The 26,571-nt window shown below is 31.9% G+C and overlaps 2 protein-coding genes across 2 annotated transcripts in view; one reads left to right on the top strand and one right to left on the bottom strand.

Moving 5' to 3' along the window:
- Window positions 1-26,571, bottom strand: part of LOC126749604 (uncharacterized) — a 149,288-nt gene that overhangs the window by 72,046 nt on the left and 50,671 nt on the right. The gene's annotated exons all lie outside the window — the stretch shown is intronic.
- LOC126749605 (uncharacterized) lies at window positions 14,961-17,069 on the top strand. Its single transcript, XM_050459313.1, has 2 exons — window positions 14,961-15,399; window positions 15,460-17,069. Exons 1-2 carry the CDS (start codon window positions 15,068-15,070, stop codon window positions 16,538-16,540), a joined length of 1,413 nt encoding a protein of 470 aa, XP_050315270.1. The 5' UTR covers window positions 14,961-15,067; the 3' UTR covers window positions 16,541-17,069.

Genomic DNA, 26,571 nt, shown 5'->3' on the forward strand with positions numbered 1-26,571 from the left:
TCGTGAATAAGGCTTTTAAAGATGTTTTTAGGGGAAATGCGACTAGTAGGATTACGCTAAAAATTTCTCTATACTTATAAAATGTGGAGCCAATTCCCTTTGAACTTTTAATCATAAGGTGTTTGTAATTGAGGAAACTATGGTTGATAATAACTTTGTGTACTCACTCCAATCTCAATCTAGAACGCAGGCAATAACAACACCCCAAAAGTTTTTGAAGGCGGTAGACAATGGTACAGTGAAAACATCTTGTCGGACTTGCATTGTCTTATTTATTTAATGTAACACGACGTTTCGGTTGGTAAGTATCTCCAACCGTTATTTTACCCGTCAGTTTACACTTGATAACGGTTGGAGATACTTACCAACACCCCAAAAGTTAGGGAGCATATCAAAATTTCGTTACTTAGGACATAAAGACTTGAAAAGTCAAAAAATAATAAAAAGTCAAAAAATAAATATAGCAGTTGGTATAGAGTTTCAGTAATTTAAGCAAGTAATTTAATAGAGTGCAGCAATGTAAAAGCACATGAGTAGCAGCACATTTAAGAAATTTATTTATGGAGCCTGATTTACCGAGCCAAACTGATATAATAAACTAATGAGTCCAAAAAAGATTGGGACGTAAAGCAACATTTTCAAGCTCACTACCTGATGCGCAACATTCCACATTTTCTCCTTACCCTTCACCAAATGACTCGTCGACTTCAGTCTCTTCGTATGGACATGCACTTTTAGGTACCGATCAATCTTTAAAACAATATACTAATAGAATTGACAACTGCAGAGCTTGTAAAGATGTCAATACGACACAGAAATATATATTATTGTATAATCAATAAGAATTAATAAAAATTCTTATTGATTTTTTTTATTGAAATAAGCTTCATGATCTTCGCTAATCCCTGCTAAATAATCAGCATTTTTCTGCGTAAAATCCATTTACGGATTCGGATCTTGTGTTTGCGTTTCTTTTCTTTCTAGTATTTTCTGCAACTCTAAACACAAGATTTCCACCACAACATTAATGCTAGCATAAACTACTTTTCAAAACTATGCCAGTAAAATTGTTTGCGTCTAAATATAGAAATAAATATCTATTGGTGCTAGTAATTAGACGCCATGATACTGGCGTATTATTGGAGCAAATAAACTTTGCATGTGGATACCAAGCTTAACATATAACAAATTTGACTTTTGACTTTTTGCTCCGTCTCTACATTCGCACATGCCATATTTTTAAATATGAGAACAAATATGAGGGACTCATTTCATTGTCAAGAACCGCAGGTACTTTTTCACTTTTAAATACAAATAGAAAGTTAAAAAACAACAAAAATTACCGGCACCGGAGTCCTCATTCGTATGCGGTCATCTTCGAGTTAAGTGCCTTGTATGGCATCACTTCAGCAAGTTATGCAACCAAAATGGCAAATTATACCTCGATATTTAACTTGATGCAATACAAAACGATCCGTATGAAATTCACGTTTATTAATTAAATAAAAACTGAGACTTTATTGTGTACTTGCATCTTATGTATTCGTGTTCACAAATATTTTGAGACAATTTGCTGTTGTTTTAGAAAGCTTTGATAATGTTAAAGTTCAATTCGATTAAATGTTCTTAGCACGTCCTCTTATTTGACCAACCATTTACCACAGACATTACCATACGAGGTTAACCAAATTCGTCCAACTGATCAAATAATCATACAATAGCCTCTAATTTTTCCATTTAACATTTTGTAAAAGACTTATGCACGCCCAATCACGATAGTCGTTTGAAAATTCAGGTCTCGTATAATGGCGCACACCTTTCGGAATCGTTACATATACAATTACAGGGTAATTTTGTACGAAATTACATATGTAAGCGGGTAAATGTTTCAGTTTTTTAGGTTTACAATTGACCGGGCGATTTAGGTGGGTCTACAAGAGTTTATAATGAATATAAGCAAACAAAAGGATTTTTTTTTGAAATTTCCATTAGCATAATTATAGAATTAGTTTGTACTGACCCTCTTTTTCTAAATCTTTTTTGCCCTCCGGGCATTTAACGGGCATTTTGAAGTTAATCTTAATAAGTTTAAATACCAAGACACGCCTTATTAAACGCCTTTTTTTTAACATACAATATTGCGAAGAGAATCTTTGTAATTGGGTTTTTTAGTTTCGTTTGTCAACTTTATGTATATGAGACCTGAATTAAATATACAGTATATCGAGAATTTAGTGTTAGAGTTTCTTAGTTGAATTTCTAGTCCTCTGCATCTTATGCAACTAAGTAATTACTTTAAAATACTCGGAAAAATAGATACGTGGACAAAAATACGTTTAAGGGACGTCATAGGTAACTAGTAACAAGGGGGTGTTACTAGTTGTAACAACAGGGTGTTCATTTGAAATCTTCCCACCACGGATTTATTGAAAACCACTGTTTAAAAAAAAAACGCCGAAATACGTCAAAAGGTCTGTCAAGGGGGACAACTTTCTAACCTAAAATTACTTCATCCCCTTTTACCCTCTGCCCCCCAGGGTCATCCCCTCAAACATTTTATTTTGACGTTTGATTTTTTTAAATCGATCGATTCGTTTTCGAGAAAAATAAAAAAATCTTTGTTAATCTTAATTTGTTCAGATAGAAAACAAAAACAGGAAAATATCAGTTTTTAATTCAATAAGTATTCAAAATGTTGCCCGTTTTTGGCCAAACAATGATATAGGCGATTTTCAAATTCCTGACGGACATTTTCAAAAACATATTGTGGGATATCATGGCAGCTGTCGATGATGCGTTGACGAATTTTATCCAAACTTTTAAGTTGGGAAGTACACACAATAGATTTCAAATGACCCCATAGAAAAAAGTCTAGCGGCGTTATATCAGGAGATCTAGTAGGCCATTCTATAGGCCCCCTTCGCCCTATTCATTTATCTGGAAACTCGTCGTCTAGCCATTGTCTTATGTCTCCTGCAGTTTTATTTTTTTTAAATATTCTTAATTAATTGTAATTTAATATGTACCGTGTTTCTGTTATCACTGCACTGTAAATCTTAATATGTTTATGTTTGTTAATCTTAAGGTTCTTTTTGGTGTTGTAATTTTGAAAGTACGTTTATCTCATGTAATGTTATGGTTAAGTAGAATAGCAAAATTTGCTAGACTTCGACATATTGATTTAATCTTACTGAATAAAGGCCAGATTTATTTATTCGCAACATTCTTCCAAAATCCAGAATCCCATTTTGATATTGAAATTCACCTGAAAACATGAAAAAATGTGAATTCCATATTGGTCAATTATTGCTTGTTTTCGAATCCTAAAAACTCCTTAATGTAGAATTTCACTTGTGAATAACGCTTTTTCATGTTTATTGATTTTGTGGATCTGTATCCTATTCAAATGTAAAATTTAGTTTGCTTTTGTGAAGTACGTAACCCTTTTGTAATTTACGTTATTTGATATTAAATTCTTACTTTCTTTTAGTTACGCCCAAATTCATTGCCTTTTTTCGAATGATATGTTAATTGAATAAGGCCTATCTATCATAAGTCACTTTTAGAGTATTAATAATTAAAGTAAAAAAGTAAACATTCTTTAAGGGGAATCATGCATTCCATTTTCATGTTAATTCAACCAAATCTGTACTTACATGGCATAAATAAGAGTAAGAGATCAAATATCGCGAGTAAGTGGTAGTAGTAGTGAAGTAGTCAAGATAGTTGACGATAGAAAATCTGCAATATTATTCAGTAATTCTTCAACATATGCTCTCTAATAAAGACAAATGAAGTATAGTCACCACTTAAGGCTTGGAAAGCTTCACTAAAAATATACCTGATGACTATCGATTACGACTAAATAAAATTTAACATGCAAATCAAGGAGTTATATGACACACCACTTCTTCTTTCGGAACGATAAAAAATTGACTCAGGTCATAATGTGAGGATGCAAAAACGTACTAATAGCCCCGGTCTCCACGCCCACCCGACAGTACATTCACTCTCGTTATCTGCTGGATTTAGTAGTGTATTAAAAAAGATTTTTTAATTAACGGATCCACGGATCGTCTTCTATTTTTGTTTAACGCTCCGATCTATCGTTTATGGTGGTGTGCTAATAAAATAATTTTTCCTTTTCTAGACATCACCTTTAAACGCTACCACTTTTGGAATGTTTACTGAATTAACTTGACTCAATAAAGCAGGTTTTGTTAGGAAACACAAAGGTACTTTAACAACAGGAGGTTCATAGTTAGCATTTCCTGAACTCCATTGTTTTAGGGACATTAGACTGTATATTGTCCCACGGCATGAGTCACATATTGTAGCGAGGGTGACGGTCACGGTCAAGGGAATTTAACGTTCATTTGGATTCATAGTGCGTGGAGAGACATTTTTTTTTTAATTGGAAAGGAAGAGCTTCGGGTCTGTCTGCGTCAGGTGGTTAAAAATATAATTTGTATATGTATAAGGAAGGTGCGAGGTAATTATAAAAAGTGCTTTGGAAAGAAAGACTGACAAACTAGGAAAAAACAAAAAATCATAGGATCTGGCGAAGGCCTTTGATACAGTGACCGACTTCTAAAGTAAACACAAATTGTCCTTTAACAACATTCGATGCATATTTATTGAACATATTATTGGCAAACTGTGACCAAAAAACGAAAAATATATAGCGATGTTTTTAGACCTGGCGAAGGCTTTTGATACGGTTTACATTAACCGACTTCTAAAGTAAACACAAAACGTCCTTTATTTCATATTTCAATGCATATTTATTTTGAAAAAAATGGAAAAGAAATGCTTGAAGGTCCTTTTGGACTTGGCGAAGGCTTTCGACCCTGTGCCCTATAACCGACTTTTACAGACACAATCTAGCAATCAAGGACACGAATAATTAAAAATACTGTCTGTAAATATAATATTTGAGTAATATCGGATTTAAAGGAAAAAATTGTTGGTGTATTAAATGACTTCTTAGAGATTGAGATAGGTATCTATAGTTCAAAGGATAGTATTGTATCAATTACATACGTTCACTAATATAATTGATAGGGCCATTATTTTCTCTAGATAACTTCGATAAAAGATTAGATAGTGCACTCATTGGAATTAGAAAATGCTGAAACTGGTAAACATTAAATTTTCTTTGACCGATGCCAATCGTCCAGCATTTAATTCTAATTAAAATCAACGTGACATCAAAGAAATTTAATAAACTATTCCCTATACTTTAAAAAACTTACATCAAATATACGGTTATAATGAGTTGATTTTCTTATAAAAAAAATACATTTCCTTATATAAATACAAAGAAAGATCCTTTAAGTAATAAAGATGTCTCAAATATTTTCGTAATCATCAACGAAATACGAATCCTCAGGCTTTTTATTTGTTCTTGCGTCAGTACCAATACGTGTCATCACGATCGTGTGTTAAAATATTTGCGAATGTGAGTAAATAGGAACCTCGGAGAAATCTTTTCCTACTTAAGTGCCCCCTGGGCTAACAGACATTGTCATGTAAAAATTAAATGATGTTTAACTAAAGTGCGTTTGTTTAAAAAATATTATTATATTTGGAGAACTACTGAAGGTAATTTTTGGATATAAAAAATCCTAATGATATGCTTAATATTAATTGATTGATTCAACAAATTTTAATAAGTTAAATTAATGTTAATCTAATTGATTTTCATGAACCATTAGACTATAATTAACAGTAAATAATCATTAAGAACACGTTTAGTATGGATATTTTAAGAATTGTAATAATTTATTGATGAAATAGTCAAAATGTCAATTACAAAAAAAGACACCGAAGTTGTGCCACTTATACTAGGGAATTTAGAGTGAGTTTAACATAACTCTCTTATGTCTATATCCATATCAATTTAAATCAGTAGTTACCGTTATATCATAAATTCAGTGATGCCATTTATGACCAATTCAACTTCATATTTTAGTTAACAATCTTATGGCTATCAATACTCATCATATATCATTGAAATAACTTAAGAATAAAAGTGGAGCAAAATTTCTTGGTAAGCATCAGTTGACGCAGTATAAATGTTTAGGTAAATAAGGTGCCTTATAAAATCATTAAATAAATCATATAGGAATAAGCAATAACAAATACTTGAATTAGAGTTACTTATACAGATCGTGTTATCGTGAGCTACGTATTACCCAAAATAATGGCAACGCCATTTGGTTGCGGCTTGCAGGCGGCGGAATTTTTCGTTTTTATTTTTTGAACCGGCAGACCTCAGCTTTGCTGTGTTACTGCACGTTGCATTAATATTTTTTGAGCGTTATTTTCGTGTTTTTTTCACTATGGTTGTTTATACCCACGTTCAAAAGAGTTCAACTAATTAAATGTGTAAAATATCCTAAAGTAATTAATTATATTTAATAAACGTAATTTTTATAAATACCCTGTATTCATTTAAAAGTGTCTCAATCGCCCGAGAATTATCTTACATCCTTGAAAATCTATACCCTAAACATAAATAATAAAATAAGCAGAGATTGAGAGAGACCCAGAAAAGTAAAAGAGGCAATGAGTGCTAGCACTTCGGCTTATAAAGAGCCATGTATATAATAGAGTGGTCATAGTTGACCAGGTGTGGTGATGTTTGTCCACTAGGTGGATATTAGAATGGTTGTGATTGTTTTGTGCACAGGTTAATCATGTCGACATGTGAGTAATATTTTATGTTGTTGTTGTATAAGTCCATGGCCTAGAGTTTTATGGTATACCAGAGTTTGTCGCTGTTTAGCGAGGTATTACCAGGTTGTGGTCGATTGTGTAGCAATCATAGACATATTGCCATGACTAGAGGCAATTACCAACGTGAAAGAGATGCAAAAGACACGGACATATTAGAAATACAAGCAGTGATTGGATTGCTTTATTTATCTGGGGTATTGAAATCTAATCGACTTAATATTGAGGAAATATGGACACAGAATGGTACTGGCGTCGAGCTTTTTCGACTAACGATGTCCCAATGTCGATTTCGATTTCTGCTAGATCATTTACGTTTTGATGATTTGGCAACTAGAGACGAACGAAAACAGACTGACAAGCTAGCCGCCATCCGAACAGTGTTTGATACAGTTGTTGGTAACTTTGATTCAGCCTTTTGAATGGCTAACAATAGACAAGAAGCTAGAAGCATTTCGGGGGCGTTGCAGCTTTAGGCAGTATATACCTAGCAAACCCAATAATTATGGGCTAAAAATATTTGCTATGGTAGACGCCAAGACTTTCTACACCTGCAACATGGAGGTTTACGTAGGAAAGCAGTCTGAGGGTCCATTCCAAGCGAGTAATTCTCCCACTACAGTGGTGCAGAGATTGTGCCAATCAATAAAAGGAACCTGTCGTAATATTACAGTTGACAACTGGTTTACCAGTATGGAGCTACTCAATTCCCTTCAGTCCGATTTCAAGCTGACTTTATTAGGTACAGTTAGAAAAAACAAAAGGGAATTGCCACCTGAATTTTCGAATCCTTTGGGTCGTCCACTTTTATCGTCCATGTTCGCCTTTTGTCATAACTGTACTTTAGTATCATATACACCAAAAAAGAATAAAAACGTGCTGCTTTTATCAAGTATGCATTTTGACGATAAAATAGATGCTTCTACTGGAAAACCAGATATGATATTGGACTACAACTCATCTAAAGGAGGTGTTGACTGTGTGGACAAGATATGTGCGTCTTATAACTGTGCACGTAATACAAGAAGATGACCCATGGTTGTGTTCTATTCGTTATTCAATGTATCGGGAATAAACTCTTTTGTTGTTCATTCAATGAATAATAATGAAAGTATATGACGAAGAAAGTTTTTGCGATCTTTGTCATTTCAATTAGTGGAGGGCTATATTCGCCGTCGAATGACGCAAACTATTCCTAAGGCTACGCAGTTGAGAATAAAACAACTTTTCGGACTGGAAACACCTACACCTGAGCCCCTACCAGCAGGACAACGTGGACGTTGCTCATACTGCGATAAAAAAAATATAGACTTTCTCGTTTTTTTTGTGTTGAATGCCACAAATGTGTTTGTTTAGAGCATTTACTTGTTATTTGTCATGAATGCCGCTCAGAATGAAACACATTTTTATTTTTAATTTCTTGAAAATTTTTATGTGTTGTTAAATGTTTATTTTAATTTTTTTGTAGCAATAAGTTTTGTTAAAATGCCAAAATCAATGTATTCGATGAATAAAATCTTAAAATAAACAAAAATTAACTTTTATTGCCAATAATTTTTAGAAATATGCACATTTGAAGGCTGCGGACTCTGAGTCCGCATGCGAGCGTCCTTTCCAAAATACTTAGCGCGAGCTCCGGAAGGTTAAGCAGACCATTTACAAACATGAATTTAGTAGGCCAACAAATTTAGAGGAGTTGCGAAATAAAATTGTCGAAGGTGTCAATTCCATTTTACCTAAAACTCTTGGAGGTGCGAAATAGCTTTTACGATAGGTTAAGTTTTTGTTTAGCGAAAGAAGGCGGTTTATTTGAGCCTTTTATTTTGAAAAATGATATGTTGTTAAGTTTGTTTATTAGAGTTTTATTTCTGATTTTTTATTATATTTTTATCAGAGTTGATATTTTATTTTTTATTAGAATAACGCTTTAATTTTCATTATGCAAAACACAGCATATTAGACATTTTAAGATTACAATTCTATGCGGGTTTTACACATTGTCATGTCCCGCATTAGAATAAATATTTTAAAAATGCCTGGATTTTCGCGTAATATTTTGGGACATTTTTTCGCCAAACGACGCGAACTTCCACGAAAGTCAGATGTTTACTAATCCCGTCCCAGTGTTGCCACCCTCGACCCTAACGAATTCGGTAAAAGGCTTCGTAAAAAATCGGTAGATTTTATAAATGCAATTGAGAACATATTATATTATATGATATAAAAAAATAAGCTTTTAATTTAATCCTCGTAGGAATTTTTTCCGTTTAAATTGAAATCTGTCATTTTTGAAATAAGGTTATTTTTAATAGGACAAGTATGGCATAATTCTTTGTCAATTAATTGTTTGATTTTTTTAATAAATTATATGTAGAGCATACTCTCTCACAATTTGCAGAAGAATGAGGCAAACATAAAAGGTTTGCTACAAAATTGAAAAGGGTTTTAAATACCTGAACATCTCCTGATTTTATTTCCTTAACAGTCAGAATGACTCAACATTACTACTAAAGCTTTGTATTTATTTAGTGTTTCTAAGCAATCTCTACTCTCCATCTAAATTTTGGAAATTTCTTTCATCAATTAGTTGAGGAAAAGATAAAGCAACATCAACAATGGATGGTATGGTACCTTGTTTTACTTTTTTAGGGTCAAGAATTTGAAGTTTTTAAAAAATGTTTTTCCTTAAAGGAAATCTTTGGGTTATTTGGCTACAGGCTTCTATAAATCAATCCACGTAGTCTAAAATCTCTGATTTCGATAGCCGGTAAATTAAAATTTAATATAGTTGATTAAAATAAGGTAAGACATAGTCCAAAAATTGAAAATATAACTTATTTTTTGAATAACTAAAAAATATAACTTAGTTTTTGACGGGGCAGTTAAGATATTTAGAATTTACAAGATGTGAAAAATTACATTTGTTTAAATACCAAATGCAATTTTTCAAACCCAACTTTTGCCACTTTAAAAACACTACCTACCTGTAATAAGAAAAACCTATTGCACTAATAATACTCACACAAAAGTTTCTATAAAATAAAAAGAAGTGTGTAATATTAAAATCAAATAAACAACGTGAAATAGCACTAATAATCCTCACTTTATAAAATAGAAGAAAATAACCTTATTATATCTAATATCGAATTTAACAACGTGAAATAATGTTATTCGTAATTTACGGCACAGAAAATAGACCAAGGACCAAGACAATTTTCTTCTTTGTGTTCTGTGATTTACGGGGACTTTTTCAGTTGTCGCTTCACGACTTCGGGGATGCACCCAGTCATAGCCAATATCTTGCCGATCCTCATATAACAGCGCACTATTTAATACGACTGAGTATCGTAAAAACTAAGAGATGGTGCCATAATATTTAGACATTATGCTTTAATATTCCTTTTTTTAATCGAGAACCTTACAAAAAAAAATATTTTGGGTGGTGAGGTGCATTATGGCAATACATAACAATTTAAAAAAAAATTATTTAAAGCAGAGACAATGGTTGTTTTTTACTCTAAACATTGTCTCTGTTTAAAGTAAAAAATCGGTATAAAACTATGGTAATTCGGTATATCGTAAACTAAGAGGCTTAATCGGTAGATTTACCGAAAAATCGGTAGAGGTGGCAACACTGTCTCGTCTTCGGGCCGGCCGGGGCGGTGCTCTGTCGCAGGCACTCGTACATGCGTGACGTTGCAAAATTTTGCCTCTATGCGGTTTCCTATAAGTAACGAACGAAAACACGATCCGTATAGAACAAATTAAAGAATATTTAATCCCTGAGCGTAAATAACTCTTTTTATGTAATGTAGATGAATAAGGTAGGTCCAGTTTTTTAAAAAGTTTAAATTGGCTCTTGAAGCAATAGAAAACCAATTTTCGACCTTTAATCAGTAATTCAAAGTTATCAGTTATCGAGTTTTGTTTCAATCTAAAATTGTGTTGTATCAATCAGTAAATAATTCCGTTGTACCAATTTGGACCTAAAATAATATTAACACAATTTTGTTTCATGATTGATTATATTACCATTAGTTCATGAAATCGGACTTTTAAGTGAGTGATCACCGTATAAAAGTCAAACCTTGTTACTGGACTCTACTATTAAAAAAGTCTGATATCTTGAAAAATATTTGTTGTACCAACTTGGATCTAAAATAACATTTATAAAGAACATTCCCCTTAATAATACAATTTTTGTTTCATAATTATATGCCCCTAAGTTTTGAAGATATCGAACTTTAAAATGAGCCATCACCATATAAAAGTCAAACCTTGTCACTGTACCTTTCTACCAAAATAGTCTGATTATTCGAAAATTATTTTTTTGTACAAACTTTGACCTAAAAAAATATTTGTAAAGAATAGTCGTCTTAATATCATAATTTTTGTTTCATGATTATATTCCTATAAGTTTTCAAGATATCGGATTTTAAAAAGAGTTATCACCATATAAAAGGTAATCCTTGTTATTAGACTCTGCGATCAAAAATCTCTGATATCTCGAGAATTATTGTTTGTAACAACTTTCGCCTAAAATAACATTTGTAAAGAATATTTTTCTTAATATCGCAATTTTTGGATCATGATTCTATTTCCATAAGTTTTCAAGATATCGGACTTTAAAGGGAATAATCATCATATAAAAGTCAAACCTTGTCACTGGACGTTTCTACCCAATTTGTCTGATTACTCGAAAATTACTTCTTGTACCAACTTTGACCTAAAATAACATTTATAAAGAACATTCCTCTTAATATAACAACTTTCGTTTCATGATTTTATTTTCATTAGTTTTCATGATAATGGATTTTAAAGTGAGCCATCACTATATAAAGTCAAACCTTGTCACTAAACTTTTCTACCAAAAGAATCTGATTACTCGAATTTAATTTTTTGTACCAACTTAGACCTAAAATAACATTTATAATGAACATTCCTCTTAATATTACAAAACAGTGTTTTGTGTCATGATTATCTTACCATTAGTTTTCAAGAAATTGGACTTTAAAATGAGTCATCACCATATAAAAGTCAATCCTTGTCACTGGACCTCGCTATCAAAAAAGTCTGATAACTCGAAAATTATTTCTTGTATCAACTTAGACCTAGAATAACATTTGTAAATAACATTTTTCTTAATACCACAAATTTTGTTTCATGAATATATTCCCGTTAGTTTTCAAGATATCGGATTTTAAAGTGAGCCATCACCATCTGATGAAAAAATCTGATTACTCGAAAATTGTTTCTTGTACCAACTTAGACCTAAAATAACATTTGTAAAAAACATTTTTGTTTCTATTTTGTTTGGACTATACTATACAAAATAAAGGAATAAAAATTCAACATTACAGAGCTCCTAACCTAATCTTGCAATGTAAACAATCTTTTAAAGGTCGCTCATCTAGTCTAAGCAATTTTTCATTTAAAGGTCATTGTTGCAAAATCGGGCCAATTCGAGTCATTGCCTTCGTGTTTTATTGTGTATCATATTATTCAGCGAATGTTACCATAAAGGTTAGTTGCTTCATTAAAGCAGGTATGCGTGTAATAGTGCAAATTTCACGCCTAATTTAGGGTTTTCGTACGGCCGGGTGTCTACTTAAGTCCTTTTAATTTCTTCACTTATTTATGGTGAGAATCCTTTTGTAAAATTTATAATTTTTTTTTTAAATGGTATTCCCGGCATGTTTATAACTAGCATAAAATAGGAGCGAGTCCACCCAGCCACGGCATTCCACGTGAATAGACCGTTCTACGTAATAAAGAACGGAAACGGTCGAGTCGAAAGGAAAAAAAAGGAAAACACCATTCTAGGATGCCTGGGTGGAGTTTTTGGAGTGTTTGGTTAAATATTTTTGTATTTTGAGACCGTATTAAAATTAATATATTTAGCACAGAATATATAAAAGGATAATCAGAAGGTTAGAGTCTATAGAACAAAAGAAATATAATATTTTTAGAATTAAAGGATTTTTAATAATATTTAATTAGTAACTTAGAACTTTATTATATTCATCAAACATTTTTCTAGAATCGGGTAAAGTCGATCTGAGCTAATTTTTATAATTTTAGTAATCTACTGTCAGGCCAAAAATGTTAAATTCAAATCCGGTGGCGGTAAATAAATATTTAAATTTTAATATATAGGGCGTTTACCAATTTTTATTATAAAAACAATATTAATCAAATAAATCAAATACTAATCTTAGTGATAATTACTTATATTATATATTTAAAAACCACGATACTTAAATTACTTGTTGATTATGTTGATAAATATGTTGATACATGTAGTCAAGTGTAAGATGACATAACGTACGTACCTGGAAAAAATAAATGTGTTGAGCAACCAATTTCCTAATGTTATTTTATTTAGTATTTAGATATTTTGATTATTAAAAGATTTAAACATTTATAACTAGTTAAATTATTATTTAATAGCTATTTATTATACTTGGAATATTATTACGCATTGTGTCTGTCACCCACTAGCGCAATATAAATGTGCTATTAACTGCTTAAACAGATAGTAAAATAGGATACTTGGAAAGATAGAGTTTCATACTATAAATAGTACAGAAAAACGTAGTTTGCAACATTCAAATCTCTAAGTGGCTCAAACACTCCACAATACAGAAAGGCTCAATCACTCCACAATAAGCAACTTGTTGGTAAATAAATCTACGTTATATGGCCATTTTACGTAAAAGGAAAAAGATGATATGCAGCTCTAGCACTCTGCTTTTATTAAATAAATTATCTGTAAATATTTTATGTAGGTTAAACAGGCATTAAATGTTTTATGTCAAATATTATTATTATCTTGTAAAACACATATATTTAAAATAAAATGTTGAAATGTAAATAGCAACAACAATAAAAATAGGAAATAAAAAATAATGAAAATTGGATATGCTCCGTGAGAAAAGTCACCAGTATAAAAATAATCCAAAATAAGGCACAAGCACTTAAAACAAATAATATTCACGCACGCTACTTTCACTTCAAAAGTCGAATACGTTTTAAAAAGATCTTTTAACCAAGTTTGGATCTCAGGGCTCTTAGACTGGATGTTTATGAGATCGAACCTCAAGTATCGAATTAGTCTTGTATGGTTTGTCCATAAGTTCTTTCTTAATCTTAATAGTTATTGCGGCGTTAAAAGAAATGGGACGAAGTGTTTAATATTTATAGTCTAGTTTAATATTTTTTAAAGGAAAAAAAACTACATCTTACAGTACCAAATATTAAAAAGTTAAATTTGACATAATAACTTTGAAATGGATTAACAATAGAATATTTAAAAAAATAACTTTAAGTAATATACATGTTGCTAAATTAATTAATATGCTTCTTATAGTTTGTAAAAAGTAAATAAATGACATAATAGATAAGGTCAAACTCAATGAAAAATTCATAAAAGCACGAATAATTAAATTATTTAGAGAAAGTTTTGCAATATTATAATTTTTAGAGGATATATATTATATTTTACACCTCAAAAACCTTTTAATTTTTTCTTTTATTACACCTAAGACTTTTACATGTGTGCAAAAAATTAATTGGTAAAATGTTGCTAGAATATTGTATGATAATCATTACAAAAAAAGTACTAAAATATATAAAATTAGTTATCAACTTTAAATCAAAGGAAAGTCGTGAAACTTGGCATATTTTCCACACAAACGGATCATAAAAAAGACACTAATCAAATACGACAGTTAAAATGTAATTAACGTCATTATTGTCATATTCCATTTTCAAGCTTCATACCCTCGCGGTAGACGAGATCCTAAAAGCCAAACAGAAATCCTGTCACCTGTCATCTATCATACTTTCACGCGTAACTGAGGTTACGTTTAATTTTTATTGTTTATGGTATTGTTATATAAAATTATATTTTCGCTGAACAGTGTTTTCTGCTTTTAAATTTTTTATGTTTCGTGTTTTCAATATTGTTTTAATTTTCGTATTGGTTTTAAAAACTTGACAGTATTATGGGTGTAGTATGTGACAAATTATTTTCTAGTCAATCAAATATCAACAAACATATAAAAAAAGTACACAAGTTAAAAGCCTCTGCAGTTTCTTATGATAAAGCAGTTTGGAATAGTTAATGCATGAAGAGCGCCTGTAAATGCTTATTTCAACGAAATGAAGATTTAGTAATTCATCTTAGAACAGAACACAATATGTTATTTGAAACTGAAGATCTTTTTTTTACAAGTAAAAAAAGTAAAATTAAAATTTTAATGTACCTATGTACAGTAAGAATAACAATCTATAATTTATTTTAGAATTTGCAGAATGGAAAACCTCAATGGAAGAGCAATACCAGTGCAATTATGTTATTTCAGCAAAAAGGAATAAGGGTGAAAATACTGAAATTATTTATTATAAATGCAACCGAAGCAATATTAACAAGGTAACAATTAAAGAGCATCGACAAAGAAATTTAAAAAGTCAGGGTACTTGTAAATTAAACTTTACATGTACCAGCCAAATTAAAGTTGTATATAAGTCAAATAAATGTAGTATACATTGGATTAAAACACATTATAACCATAAGACGGAGTTAGAGCATATTAGACTTTCAAGCAGAATGAAAAATGAAATTGCTGCAAAGCTAGTTAGTGGTTTATCTGATCAAAGGTAAAAAAATTGTTAGGATGAATTTGAATTAAATAATTGAATTTAATTTTATTTATATAGGGTCTTGGAAATAAATCGAGATAAGATTGGAGAACATCTCAAACGTATTGACCTATTAACTTCTAAAGATGTGGACAACATTAAAGTCAAGTATAATATAGAAGCCAAATATGGGAAGAGGCATCCAAATGACGCGCTTTCGGTAAATCTCTGGGTAAGAGAATGTCAGTCTAAGCCGCCCCATGAAAATATGGTGTTGTTTTATAAGAAGCAAGGTGAAGATTCTGAAGATTTCAGAAAAATGGACTTTTGTTTAATTATAATGAATTCTTTTCAAGAATTAATGGTTAAAAAATTTGGTAACAATGTCATTGCAGTTGATAGCACACATGGTTTAAATGACTATGATTTTGAAATGTCTACTCTAATGATTATTGATGATTTTGGGGAAGGTGTGCCGGTTGCTTTCATGTTCTCGAACAGAAAAGACACTTATGTGTATCATGTCTTTTTTAAAACTATTATGACCAGGATTGGTAAAATAAATGCTAGAACATTCATGTCCGATTTAGCAGAGTCTCTTTATAAAGCCTGGTGTAGTATAATGGGACAAGTAAGATATCATTTGTTCTACTCATGGCATGTTGATAGAGCATGGCAAACAAATTTGAGCAAAATTAGGTCCAAGGATAAAAGATCAGAAATATACCAGATATTGAAAGTACTGCAATCAGAAATAGATGAGGTAGAATTTGAGAAAAAATTGGTTTCGGCAATAAATATTATGTTGGATGATGATGATACAAAAATCTTTGGATCTTACTTTCAGTTAAATTATTTAAAAAACACTAAACAGTGGGCATATTGCTTTAGAAAATCAACAGGAATTAACACAAATATGAGACTTGAATCTATGCATAAAGTAATCAAGTATTTCTATTTAAATCATAAAAAAATTAGAAGGCTTGATAAAGGGTTACATGCAGTTTTGCGGTATATTAAAAATAAAAATGTGGAGAGAATTATAAAGTTGACTAAAGGAAAAAATACTATTTACAATAGGGACATTTTTAAAAGACATAAACTAGCATTTCAAAGTACTTTTAACTACACTGTTAACAATAATAATGTTTTCCAGTAATAAGGACCAAAAATATCTGATTTTAAAACATTCAAACTTAAGTTGTTGCAAATTAACTTGTTCTTTTTGCAAAATTTGCGTACATATTTACTCCTGTGATTGTATAGATTTTTCTGGCAAACTGACTATATGTAAGCATATCCATTTTATTAGAAACTTTGTTGATTGCATCCAGTCAGATGACAATGAAAGTAAAATAAGTGATAACAATAGTTTGTCTTCAGATTTGTATTTTAAAAATGTGGATTATGTAGATGAAAGAGACATTACTGCTAAATTAGTAAGTGCAGTAAATAATATTGATTTGGAAGCAAGCATTAATAATACCTTTATTAAATTACAAAATGTAAATTTAAACAATTTAGATGATAATATTGCTTCAAAAATTCACAGCCACTTAAATACTATACAGGGTTTAATTGAGTTAAGTAACACCAACCCTGAATTAGAAACTTTTCAAAGCAAGGGTAACACTTTTGAGGCGTCAAATAAGAATATTGAGCACCAATTGCGATTTTGTTCCACCAAAAAAAAAAACCAACTTCAAACAACAAAAAACCCGATAAAGAACAGGCTGAGCATATTAAAAACGTTTTAAATTGTAAACCTGAATTGTTTGTATCTACAAATTGTATTAATGATCATTTGTACTTGTAAGTTAATATGCAATAAATGTATATACCTACTATAGTTTTTTGTATATACCTACATATTTCTATTTTTTATAACTATTTTAATAAATAGCAAACTATAAAAGCCTATGATTAGCAGAAGTTTTTTTTTAACCCCATACCTATTTTCATTATTTCACATACATTTTGGAAAAAAAAAATTAGGTCTGATTACTTATTAATTTATTTATATTAAATGTTTCTTGGTTTACCGAATTTTGCAATCCATATAATCTAAAAGCATAAAATTAAAACAGGTAAGTATAATAGTTACAAAAATAAAGTTTACTTATAAAATCATAAAATGAGACTATCTAGGGGGGTAAATTAAAAAAAAACTAAGTCAAACTACATTATACTCTGAACTGTGACCAATAAATCTGTTTCAAATTTAATTTAAATTTAAAACAGAATTAAATCCAAATATTTTTTATTTATAAAAAATTGTAAAAGCTACAAAAAGTGCAGCAAGTACAATTAAATACAATTTAATAACGTCAAAAATATCAAATTTTTCGGTTTATAAAACTTTTACCAACATCAAATACAGAAAATAAACCTTTAAAATAATACCTTATTCTAATTAAGTACATTCAAGAACTTTATTTCAAAAACATTACCCACTATGAATAATTTACAAACAAATCACACGGTCACACTTAAAAATTATATTAACAGATTAAAATAATATAAACCCAACAATTAGACTAAAATCTGAAATCTAAACTCCTGAATGGTATAGGGATCAAAATAGACAAAACTAAAACCCAAGACACCAATAAAAAATGAGTTTCTGGGATGTAAAATTCTAAAATTTCGCAACTTGAGTGCCCATGACGTATCAAAACATTGTCGTGTCAAGTGGGTTGCCTACCGAAATACAATGTAAAATCGGAGGATTTCTATTTGGCTTTTAGGATCTCGTCTCAGTAGTGGCTCATCTTTTTTCTAACATGCGCTCTACGTTTGTCAACATTAACATCTTAGGTTGCCTTCACATTAAAATATATTAAGTCGGCTTCACAATAACACTAAAGATCACAACCGCAATATTCCAAAAAGCCATGCAGCGAAATTGACGATGATGGACAAAAGAATAATAACAAGGATCCAAACAAGGTTAAAGGTCCTGACAAATCACTAATGTTTACATTTCGTGAATCGTAGCGATCCGAAAAACAATCTCGCATTACGGGATGTTGAACCAGATAAAGGCACACAACACATTATTATTTTAAAATAATAATAATACCGGCCGATGTTATTGCAAAAACTAATTTACTATTATAGTTGAAAGTTGCTGATCACGGAAAGGTGATCGGGTAAAATCGACGGATTATAAGGCTTTAATGGTTTTGAAAGAGAGAGAGAGAGAATTTAGAGAGATTGTTTAAGGCGTCGTGCATTTGTGTCAATTTTATTGTAATGGTGATACTGGAAAATAATAAGGTTAAATGCCATATTAACATTCCATTGGTGCATGTTTATTTGAAGGATTGAAGAAGTAGAAAAGAAGTATTGTACAAGGCGTTTAAAATAGATTTCATTATTGGTTTTAATTGGATAATAAACAATTAGTTGTGTAGTTGGTTTGTTTAAGAAACAACCATTTTTTTGATAAAAACAGGCGGTGCACGTCCTAGTTTTGACACTGAATTACGAAAAACTCGTTCTTTAAAGTTTTAACGATTTTTTACTTCGTTAAAACTTACTTCTGATCTCGTTCTTATATTTATGTATTGTTAATAATTAATATAAAAGTTAGATAATATATATAATATATATATTATATTATATATACATAATTTATATTTATTATATTTCTTCTATTTTTATGTAGGGTCAATTGGGGTAAATGTAAACTGGGGTAATTGTAGACACATCTAAAATAAGAAACACAACAATATTTAGATTTCAAATTTGGCGCGAAGCTCACTATTCGAGTCGTGCCGACGTCGGGCGAACTCGGTTTCCCTCGAAATTTTACTCCTGTTTGTGCTCTTCTTGCATTAGTTGGCTGATGCAATTTGATGTGTTTGGTGGTTTTATGTTGAATTTCGGCACTGAACTTTTCGAATGCAAATCATCGAGGTAAGTTAGATATTTTATTTGGACATTGTTTGTTATACTATTGTGTCTATTTTACGCCTAAATGTCTGTCAACACATTTTATAATCACTAAAATAATTCAGTGTTTACATTTTCCCTTAATAAATTTGTTCTTGGGGGAAATGTAAACACACTTTTGGGGTAATTGTAAACATAATAAAATTAGTGTCTCGCCTATAATTTATGTAAAATGAGTAATTTCTTTGTCTTGTTGCAGTGTAAAGATGCCTCGTACTGATGTAAGGAAAAAAGAAGCACCTCCTTATACAACTGAAGATTTTGCGAATGCCGTTGCAGATGTCCAGAATAAAAATAAAACGTATCGTCAAGCAGAAACGTTCTATGGTGTTCCCAGATCAGTTATTTACCAAAGGATAGGAGGAAGAAAGACTCCGTTAAATGTGACAAAGGGTGGACGTTCCCAAGTTTTATCTTCAGATATCGAAAATGAAATAGTGAAGTGTTTATTGGCACATACTGCGATGAGTCTGCCATGTGACAAAGCAGAACTTAGATAACTGGTTGGAGAGTATGTAAATGCAAAAGGTTTAAGAACACCATTTAAAAATGGAGTACCGGGAGAAAACTGGTACTACTCATTCATGAGAAGACATCCTGAACTCCCTCAATTTGCAAAAACTGCGGAAGGATGCTAGAAAACTTGAGATCGTCTACCATTTTTTTGATGACCTGAAAAGAATCATTGATGAAAATAATTTAGATGATAAAGGAAGCTTTATTTTTAATGCTGACGAGTCAGGTTTTAATAATGATCCCTATCGTATTAGGGCAATTGGAGAGAAAGGAAAGGCCCTGTGCCGGATATCTGGAGGCTCTGGAAGAGAGTCGACGACAGTCTTAGGATATGTTTCTGCCGATGGAAAAGCACTTCCACCGCTCATCGTATTCAAGGGAGCTGGAGTTCAGGCTCGTTGGACTTCCAATAGCGCCTATCCAGGAACTCTATATGCGGCCTCCACTAATGGATGAATGGAGGAGCCGCAATTTTTTCAGTGGTTTACGACAGGGTTTATACCTCACATTAAAGATTTAAGAACTTCCCAAAACCTTCTAGATCAAGCAGCTCTACTGTTGTATGATGGTCACAGCAGTCATATGAGCGTTAGAATTATTGAAGAGGCAATGCACAATAATATTATTTTGATAAAGTTTCCAAGCCATCTTACGGATAAGCTTCAGCCTTTGGACAAGTGTGTCTTCGGACCCTTAAAGGTGAACTGAAATAAACAATTGGTGAAGTTTGGTAAGGAACAAATGGGACGAGGGTGTGGACGGCTAACTAAGGAAAAATTTACCGAATTACTTGGCATTACTTGGCAAGAGTCTATGGTTTCTAGCAATATTATATCTGGATTTAAAAATACTGGCGTATACCCAGTTGATCGAAACAAATTCCCACAAAATGAATTTACACCAGAAGACTTGGCCAAATACGAAGCTACCCTCAAAGCTCCGAAATCTGTAACATCCGATGCTATTATTATCCAACCAGTATCCTCTAAATCAACTGTTGTTGCAATTTCTGAACTAAACCCACTTCTACCCACGGTCGATGATCAAATGCTTTTAACTTCATCATGCTGTAGTCAACATCATTCAGTGTCATCAGCTGAAAGCCGACAGCAACCTTCTACATCGTCAACTGACTACTAAAAGTTATTAGTGGCATCTACCCATAGTCCACAACCATCGACGTCATCGTCTATCAGTAAATCGACAGAAATTACTAATATTTTCTTGCCACTCAGCCGCCGTGAAGATATTGTTGAAGAGAACAAACAAGTCATACCGAGATTAAAGCAACAAAGATATGGAGAGGTATTAACAACCAACCAAGTCTTGGAAAGACTAAGAGAAGCAGAAGAGAAGAAGAAAAATAAAGGAAAAAAAAGGCTAATCCGAAAACGGACAACAAAAAGTTAGAGCCGAAATTGAAAAAAATGAGAAGTGAACCAGTTGTAGAGTCGGAAAGTTCTGATGGAGAAATAAGTCTAGGTGATACTGATGATGAAATAGATTGGGCAGAACCGAAAAAACAAGATATAGAGCTTAAAACAGTCGAGTGCCCACAGGGAAATTTATTCTTGTGCAGTTCAAAGGTGGAAAGAGAAAGACTACTCTTTTTAAATATATATGTTTAATTGAAGCTGTGGATGAAAAATTAACGAAAGTCAAAGTGACTAGTCTTAAATCCTGGGATGCATCAAAAATGCTTTTCAACAATGTTGACAATATTTTGGGGTAAATGTAAACACGACTAATATAAAAAAATATTTTGCTACACGGCGACTTTATATAGTTCGTTTACATTTGCCCCAGGTTTTTTTTTGGTAAAGTAAATGTGTCAAGAGATGTCTGTTTACAATTACCCCTAAAAAGTAGGGGCGTAAATGTAAACAGACAAGCATGTTAAATATATTTTTTTTATCTTAATGTGGCTTCTAATTACAGAAAACCACTAGTCATTATCAAAGAAGATACTATGAGCTATGTGACTGCTAATTTACATATATAACATAATGCGTGATGTCCACAAAAATCGTTTAGCAAGTCAAAACATTAAATATCGTCCACAATTACCCCAATTGACCCTATGTATGTTATGTGTATTTATGTTGAGAGTAAGGCAAGAACTTGATCAGCATATTCCTCAAACAATGTAATTTTTATTAACTAAAACGCATTATTAAAATATCAATTTAATTTAATTAATCTAAGGTTAAGAAAATAATTATTTGTTGCATAATTATGTGACTATTATGTGCCAAACTGAGGTCTTGGTTTTTCTCCCGAAACCGTTGAATTTTTTAAAAGTTATTCAATGGGACGGTCTCAGTTTGTAAAGATTGATGGAGTGGGATCTGATCTTAAATTGCTTACTAAGGGTGTGTCACAAGGGTCTATTCTTGGACCCCTATTATTTGTCATTTTTACCACTGATTTAGACTCTGTGATTGGCGATGACTGCTCTGGCAATCGATATGCTGACGATACCCAAATCTCTAAGAGTTTTTCTAAATCTGAGAGTCATGCGGCCATCAGTCAACTGAATCAATGCCTGGAAAGAGTGGCAAATTATTCAGAAAATAATGGTTTATAGCTCAATCCTTCTAAATCTGCTGTTATATACTTTGGTCCTAATCACAAATGGGCAGCAGAAAGTTTGGTAGTCCAGATTTCCCAGAGCACTATTCCAACAGTACACGAATCTAATAACCTCGGTGTAATAATGGATTCTGGTCTTAAATTTCGATCACAGGTGGCAAAAGTAGTGCAAAGGTCTTATATGTCATTACGCAATTTATACAAGAGCAAAAGCGTTCTTGGTACTCACCTTAAAAAGACTTTGTGTGAGTCCTTAGTACTCTCGCATACTACCTACTGTAACTTTGTATATGGACCTTCACTTGACTTAATATCAAAAAAGAGATTACAACGCATTCAAAATTCTTGTATTCGCTTTATCTATAATTTGAGAGCAAGAGATCATGTAAGATACAAGTTGCCAGAATTAAAATGGCTTAATATTCAGGACCGCGAAACTATTCATTTTGCATGTTTTCTCTATAGAATATTAATGACGGGTATTCCTGATTATCTAAGGGTTCAGATGACGTACAGATCCTCTACACATGATCGGATTACACGCCATAATAATTTCTTAAATGTGCCAAAGCATCGAACAGCCATGTTTCAGCACAGTTTCTCGTTTTTGGCTTCCAAGTGCTATAACACTTTAATATGTAACAAATTTGAAAATCTCAGTTCATCGGGTTTTAAAACTCGACTAAAGGGCTTCTTGCTGGGTAAATATAAATAAGAATAAACTTCTAAACTGTTTAAGAAGCATTATTATTTTTCTCGCGTATAAGTAGTAGGTATCTTTATAAGTATTTTTTCACCTGTTTTTGCCTTAAAATTAATATTGTAACATAGTAGTTTTTAATTAATGCTGAATTATACATTTGACTGTTATTATTTAGAATTTAATGTATTTAGTTGATGATGTTTGCCGATATTTTATGCAATATTGTAATTATGTAATATTTGATTTTTGTATGCTCGGTTAAGCAAACAGCCATGGCTGCCCTTCGCCGAGCCTAATAAAAAGACGTTTATTATTATTATTATTATTATTATTATTATTATTATTATTATTATTATTATTATTATTATAAACGTTCATTTCTTTCATACGACCTCTTGGTGATTCCTAGTTTTTCTCAAAAAGTGATGGTTTCAATAGTACTATTATAGCTTAAAGCTGAATAAATATCTAAGCGATCTGTATATACCTTTTAATAATCGAACGGTATCAAAGGCCTACGGCTGCTCCCGACCAACCAAAGAAAAACACACAGTATAACGGGTTAAATGGTTTCGCTTTGAAAATCGTGGCGGATATTCTGCGAGAGAGTTAAATTTTACAAGGCCTGCGAAATAGTTTTGCCGCAATTACATTGGCGTTGGCGTTGAATTATTTAATATTCTATAAAAGATCGCCCCGTTATTATTAGTCGGGTTGCCGTTTGACCTTTGCGTGTTTTTTTGTTTTAAATCTTTTAAGAAACATTACAAGCCTCATCAATAAAAGAATGGTTGCCTGCCGGAAAGACCGATGCCACAAGATGTATCAATAAGATGTAGATAAGACGTTTCCTTATTGAGCATCAAGGATGTAATATCACAATATCTTTGGCTCGTTAATTAATCTTTAACTAATTAAATTAGCCTTGTTGGAAAAAAAATAGGTTTTTCAGTAAAAACCGATCGCTTAGTCAACAGAAATCCGATCCGTTACATTTGAAATATGAAATATTTGCCTTGTAAGACTTTCAAGCCATTTCGGCACAAATTTGGCACATTTAAGCCCAAATTATAATTTAAACAATGGAAACATTTTGTAGTTTTATGGTCCTCAAGTCATATTTTTTTGATATTAGTGGTTAAAACGAGACGGTTTTATATTTTAACGGCTAATAAAGTATTATTATTTATGCATAACTTAAGTGGAAACGATTGGCCTGTTTTTTAAAAGGCACCTATAATTAGTTCTAACTCAGTTATCGCTGGAAAGTGTCTTTAAATCATTATGAACGCATACATATTAACTTTTTGAACCATCTTCGATTTTACAACGACATCGTTCTAATAAGCAGCAGTATATGCTATAACTGAGTAATGACGTTTCGAAGATAAAATGAAGTTACATCACAAAATACATGAGGAAATCTTCAGGTATTACGTGTTTAGTCTGTCTATACAAATATAGGTTCGAAAGGCCGTTGTTTTTGAAATATACGGTGTTAAGTTTTTTTGAAGTAAAACTTCTTTACCCTTGAGTTAAAGCGAGTCGAACGGTAGTTGAGAAGGAAATATGAGTTAGTGGAAATAGAAAGAGATTGAGTTACGGTTCGTATATTATTGCAGGAGCAAGAGAGAGCAGTGCAAGCGCTTATTTTCCTTTTTTCTTCTTCTCATAGCCTGTGCGTGGAATGAGAAGAAGAGAGGACAGAACTTCAACATAGAAATCTCGGAATCTATAAGAGATACGAAGATAGTTAAATTGGGGTAAAATTAAGAATTTTTGAGCTTAACAATATTCAATTTAAAAAAATTAAAAGTGTCGAATGGTTCCGAAGATATTCGTAAAAACACGAAGTGTAGAAGAAAATCGATTTTATTTTTTTTTTGAGTTGCACATTTACGTTGCAATTTTTTTCATGCTACATGAATATGCTTTTAGATTTTTAATACGACGTTTCGTCTTTTGCCAACCATCGTCAACTCTGTTTTTTCTTATAGGCGCTATGTTGGGTTTTTGCATGTTTAAAATCTTTGCAAAATTTCCTTTTTAAATTGATGTGTCAGAAGTAATATTTTTAATTTTTAAAAACGTGAATTTTTGGAAAAACTAAACTAAATTTGTCTCAGTAGGCCGTGCATAAACTTACAAGACAATATTTAAACTGTTAATAAATATTACACGTTAGACAGAAATGCTTGCTATGCAATACCGTAGTAGCTCAAATGCTGTTAAGGTTTACTTTAATTAAACACCTCAATCGTTTTGACAGCGTCGAAGTCAGAAGCTCATGGCGGAGAGAAAAGGTGAACGTGACACGTTGTTGTCAACAACTACTAACGCCGTAAAATAAGCCCTCCACCTTCTTTACATATTAAGTGCATTTCTTAAATAAAGAAGTGGTTCACGATGGACTTGTTTGTTTAATTCACCTATGCAAATACAATCCACAAATAACCCTTGCAAGCTGTTCCTAGCAGCAGAGACACAACACAATTTGGTGATCCAGCAGCGGAGCAGCAACAAAACATTTTTTGGTCGCATCGAGCGGATTTCAAGATTTTCCGGCGATACAAGTACAATTTGGGAGGTCAATAGCCACAACAGGTAAAGACAAATACCAAGGCCGCCTCTACAACGTCAACCGACAATATGCAAGACAAAGGGACAATTTACCCATACGTATCCTTTTTAAACAAAACCAGGGATTGGAGGTAAGCCTTTATTCATCACTTTGCATGTCATGAATCACGGGAAAAGAAGTGCTCCTGTAATATCGGATTGCAGTTCAAGCTGAGTGGCTTCGCCCGCATTAATATACTGAACAATAGTCAGTAATTAGTGTTAAAAGAGGCATTAATACTTATTAATCGCATTTCAATTCATATATTACGTAATCATCAGCTACATTCATATTTACATTATATTTATCTTATCGCATATAGGCTAAATCTTAGCATATACAATTAGAATTTGTAAAGAAGTTCTAATTAGCAAATTTGTGTCAGAGTACAAAATACATACCCTTGTAATTCATTTGGATCCTCAAGGGCTGCTCATTTTTCACACTTCTTATATTTCTTTGGGAAATTGAGCACATTTTTAAACTAAAACAAACCTTGTCGAGTTTTCCATAATGGCACCAAGAAAAGGAGCAAAGGGTGGAAACGAGTTCGATGAAGATGAAACACTACGCCGAATTCAAAATCTAGTAAGAAAGAGGGGTATGATTAATTCAAAATTATCACGTTTATTAAACTATTTTAATTCTTTAAAGGAAAGTGCTAATCCATCAACAATTCTTGAAATTGAATTGAGGATGAAAGAAATAGAAACAAAATTGCTCACAGAGTTTCATTTTGAACTCGAAGGTTTAGATCCTGATAATCTCACTGAACAGAACCTAAATGATTTTGAAACTTTAT

The sequence above is a fragment of the Anthonomus grandis genome, unplaced genomic scaffold (genome assembly GCF_022605725.1).
Source record: "Anthonomus grandis grandis unplaced genomic scaffold, icAntGran1.3 ctg00000362.1, whole genome shotgun sequence".
Taxonomy (NCBI): domain Eukaryota; kingdom Metazoa; phylum Arthropoda; class Insecta; order Coleoptera; family Curculionidae; genus Anthonomus; species Anthonomus grandis.

Coding starts and splice junctions, on each gene's coding strand:
- LOC126749605 (XM_050459313.1), top strand. CDS start 15,068: ATGGAAGAGCAATACCAGTGCAATTATGTTATTTCAGCAAAAAGGAAT. Junction 15,400..15,459: donor AGTGGTTTATCTGATCAAAG/GTAAAAAAATTG, acceptor TTATTTATATAG/GGTCTTGGAAATAAATCGAG.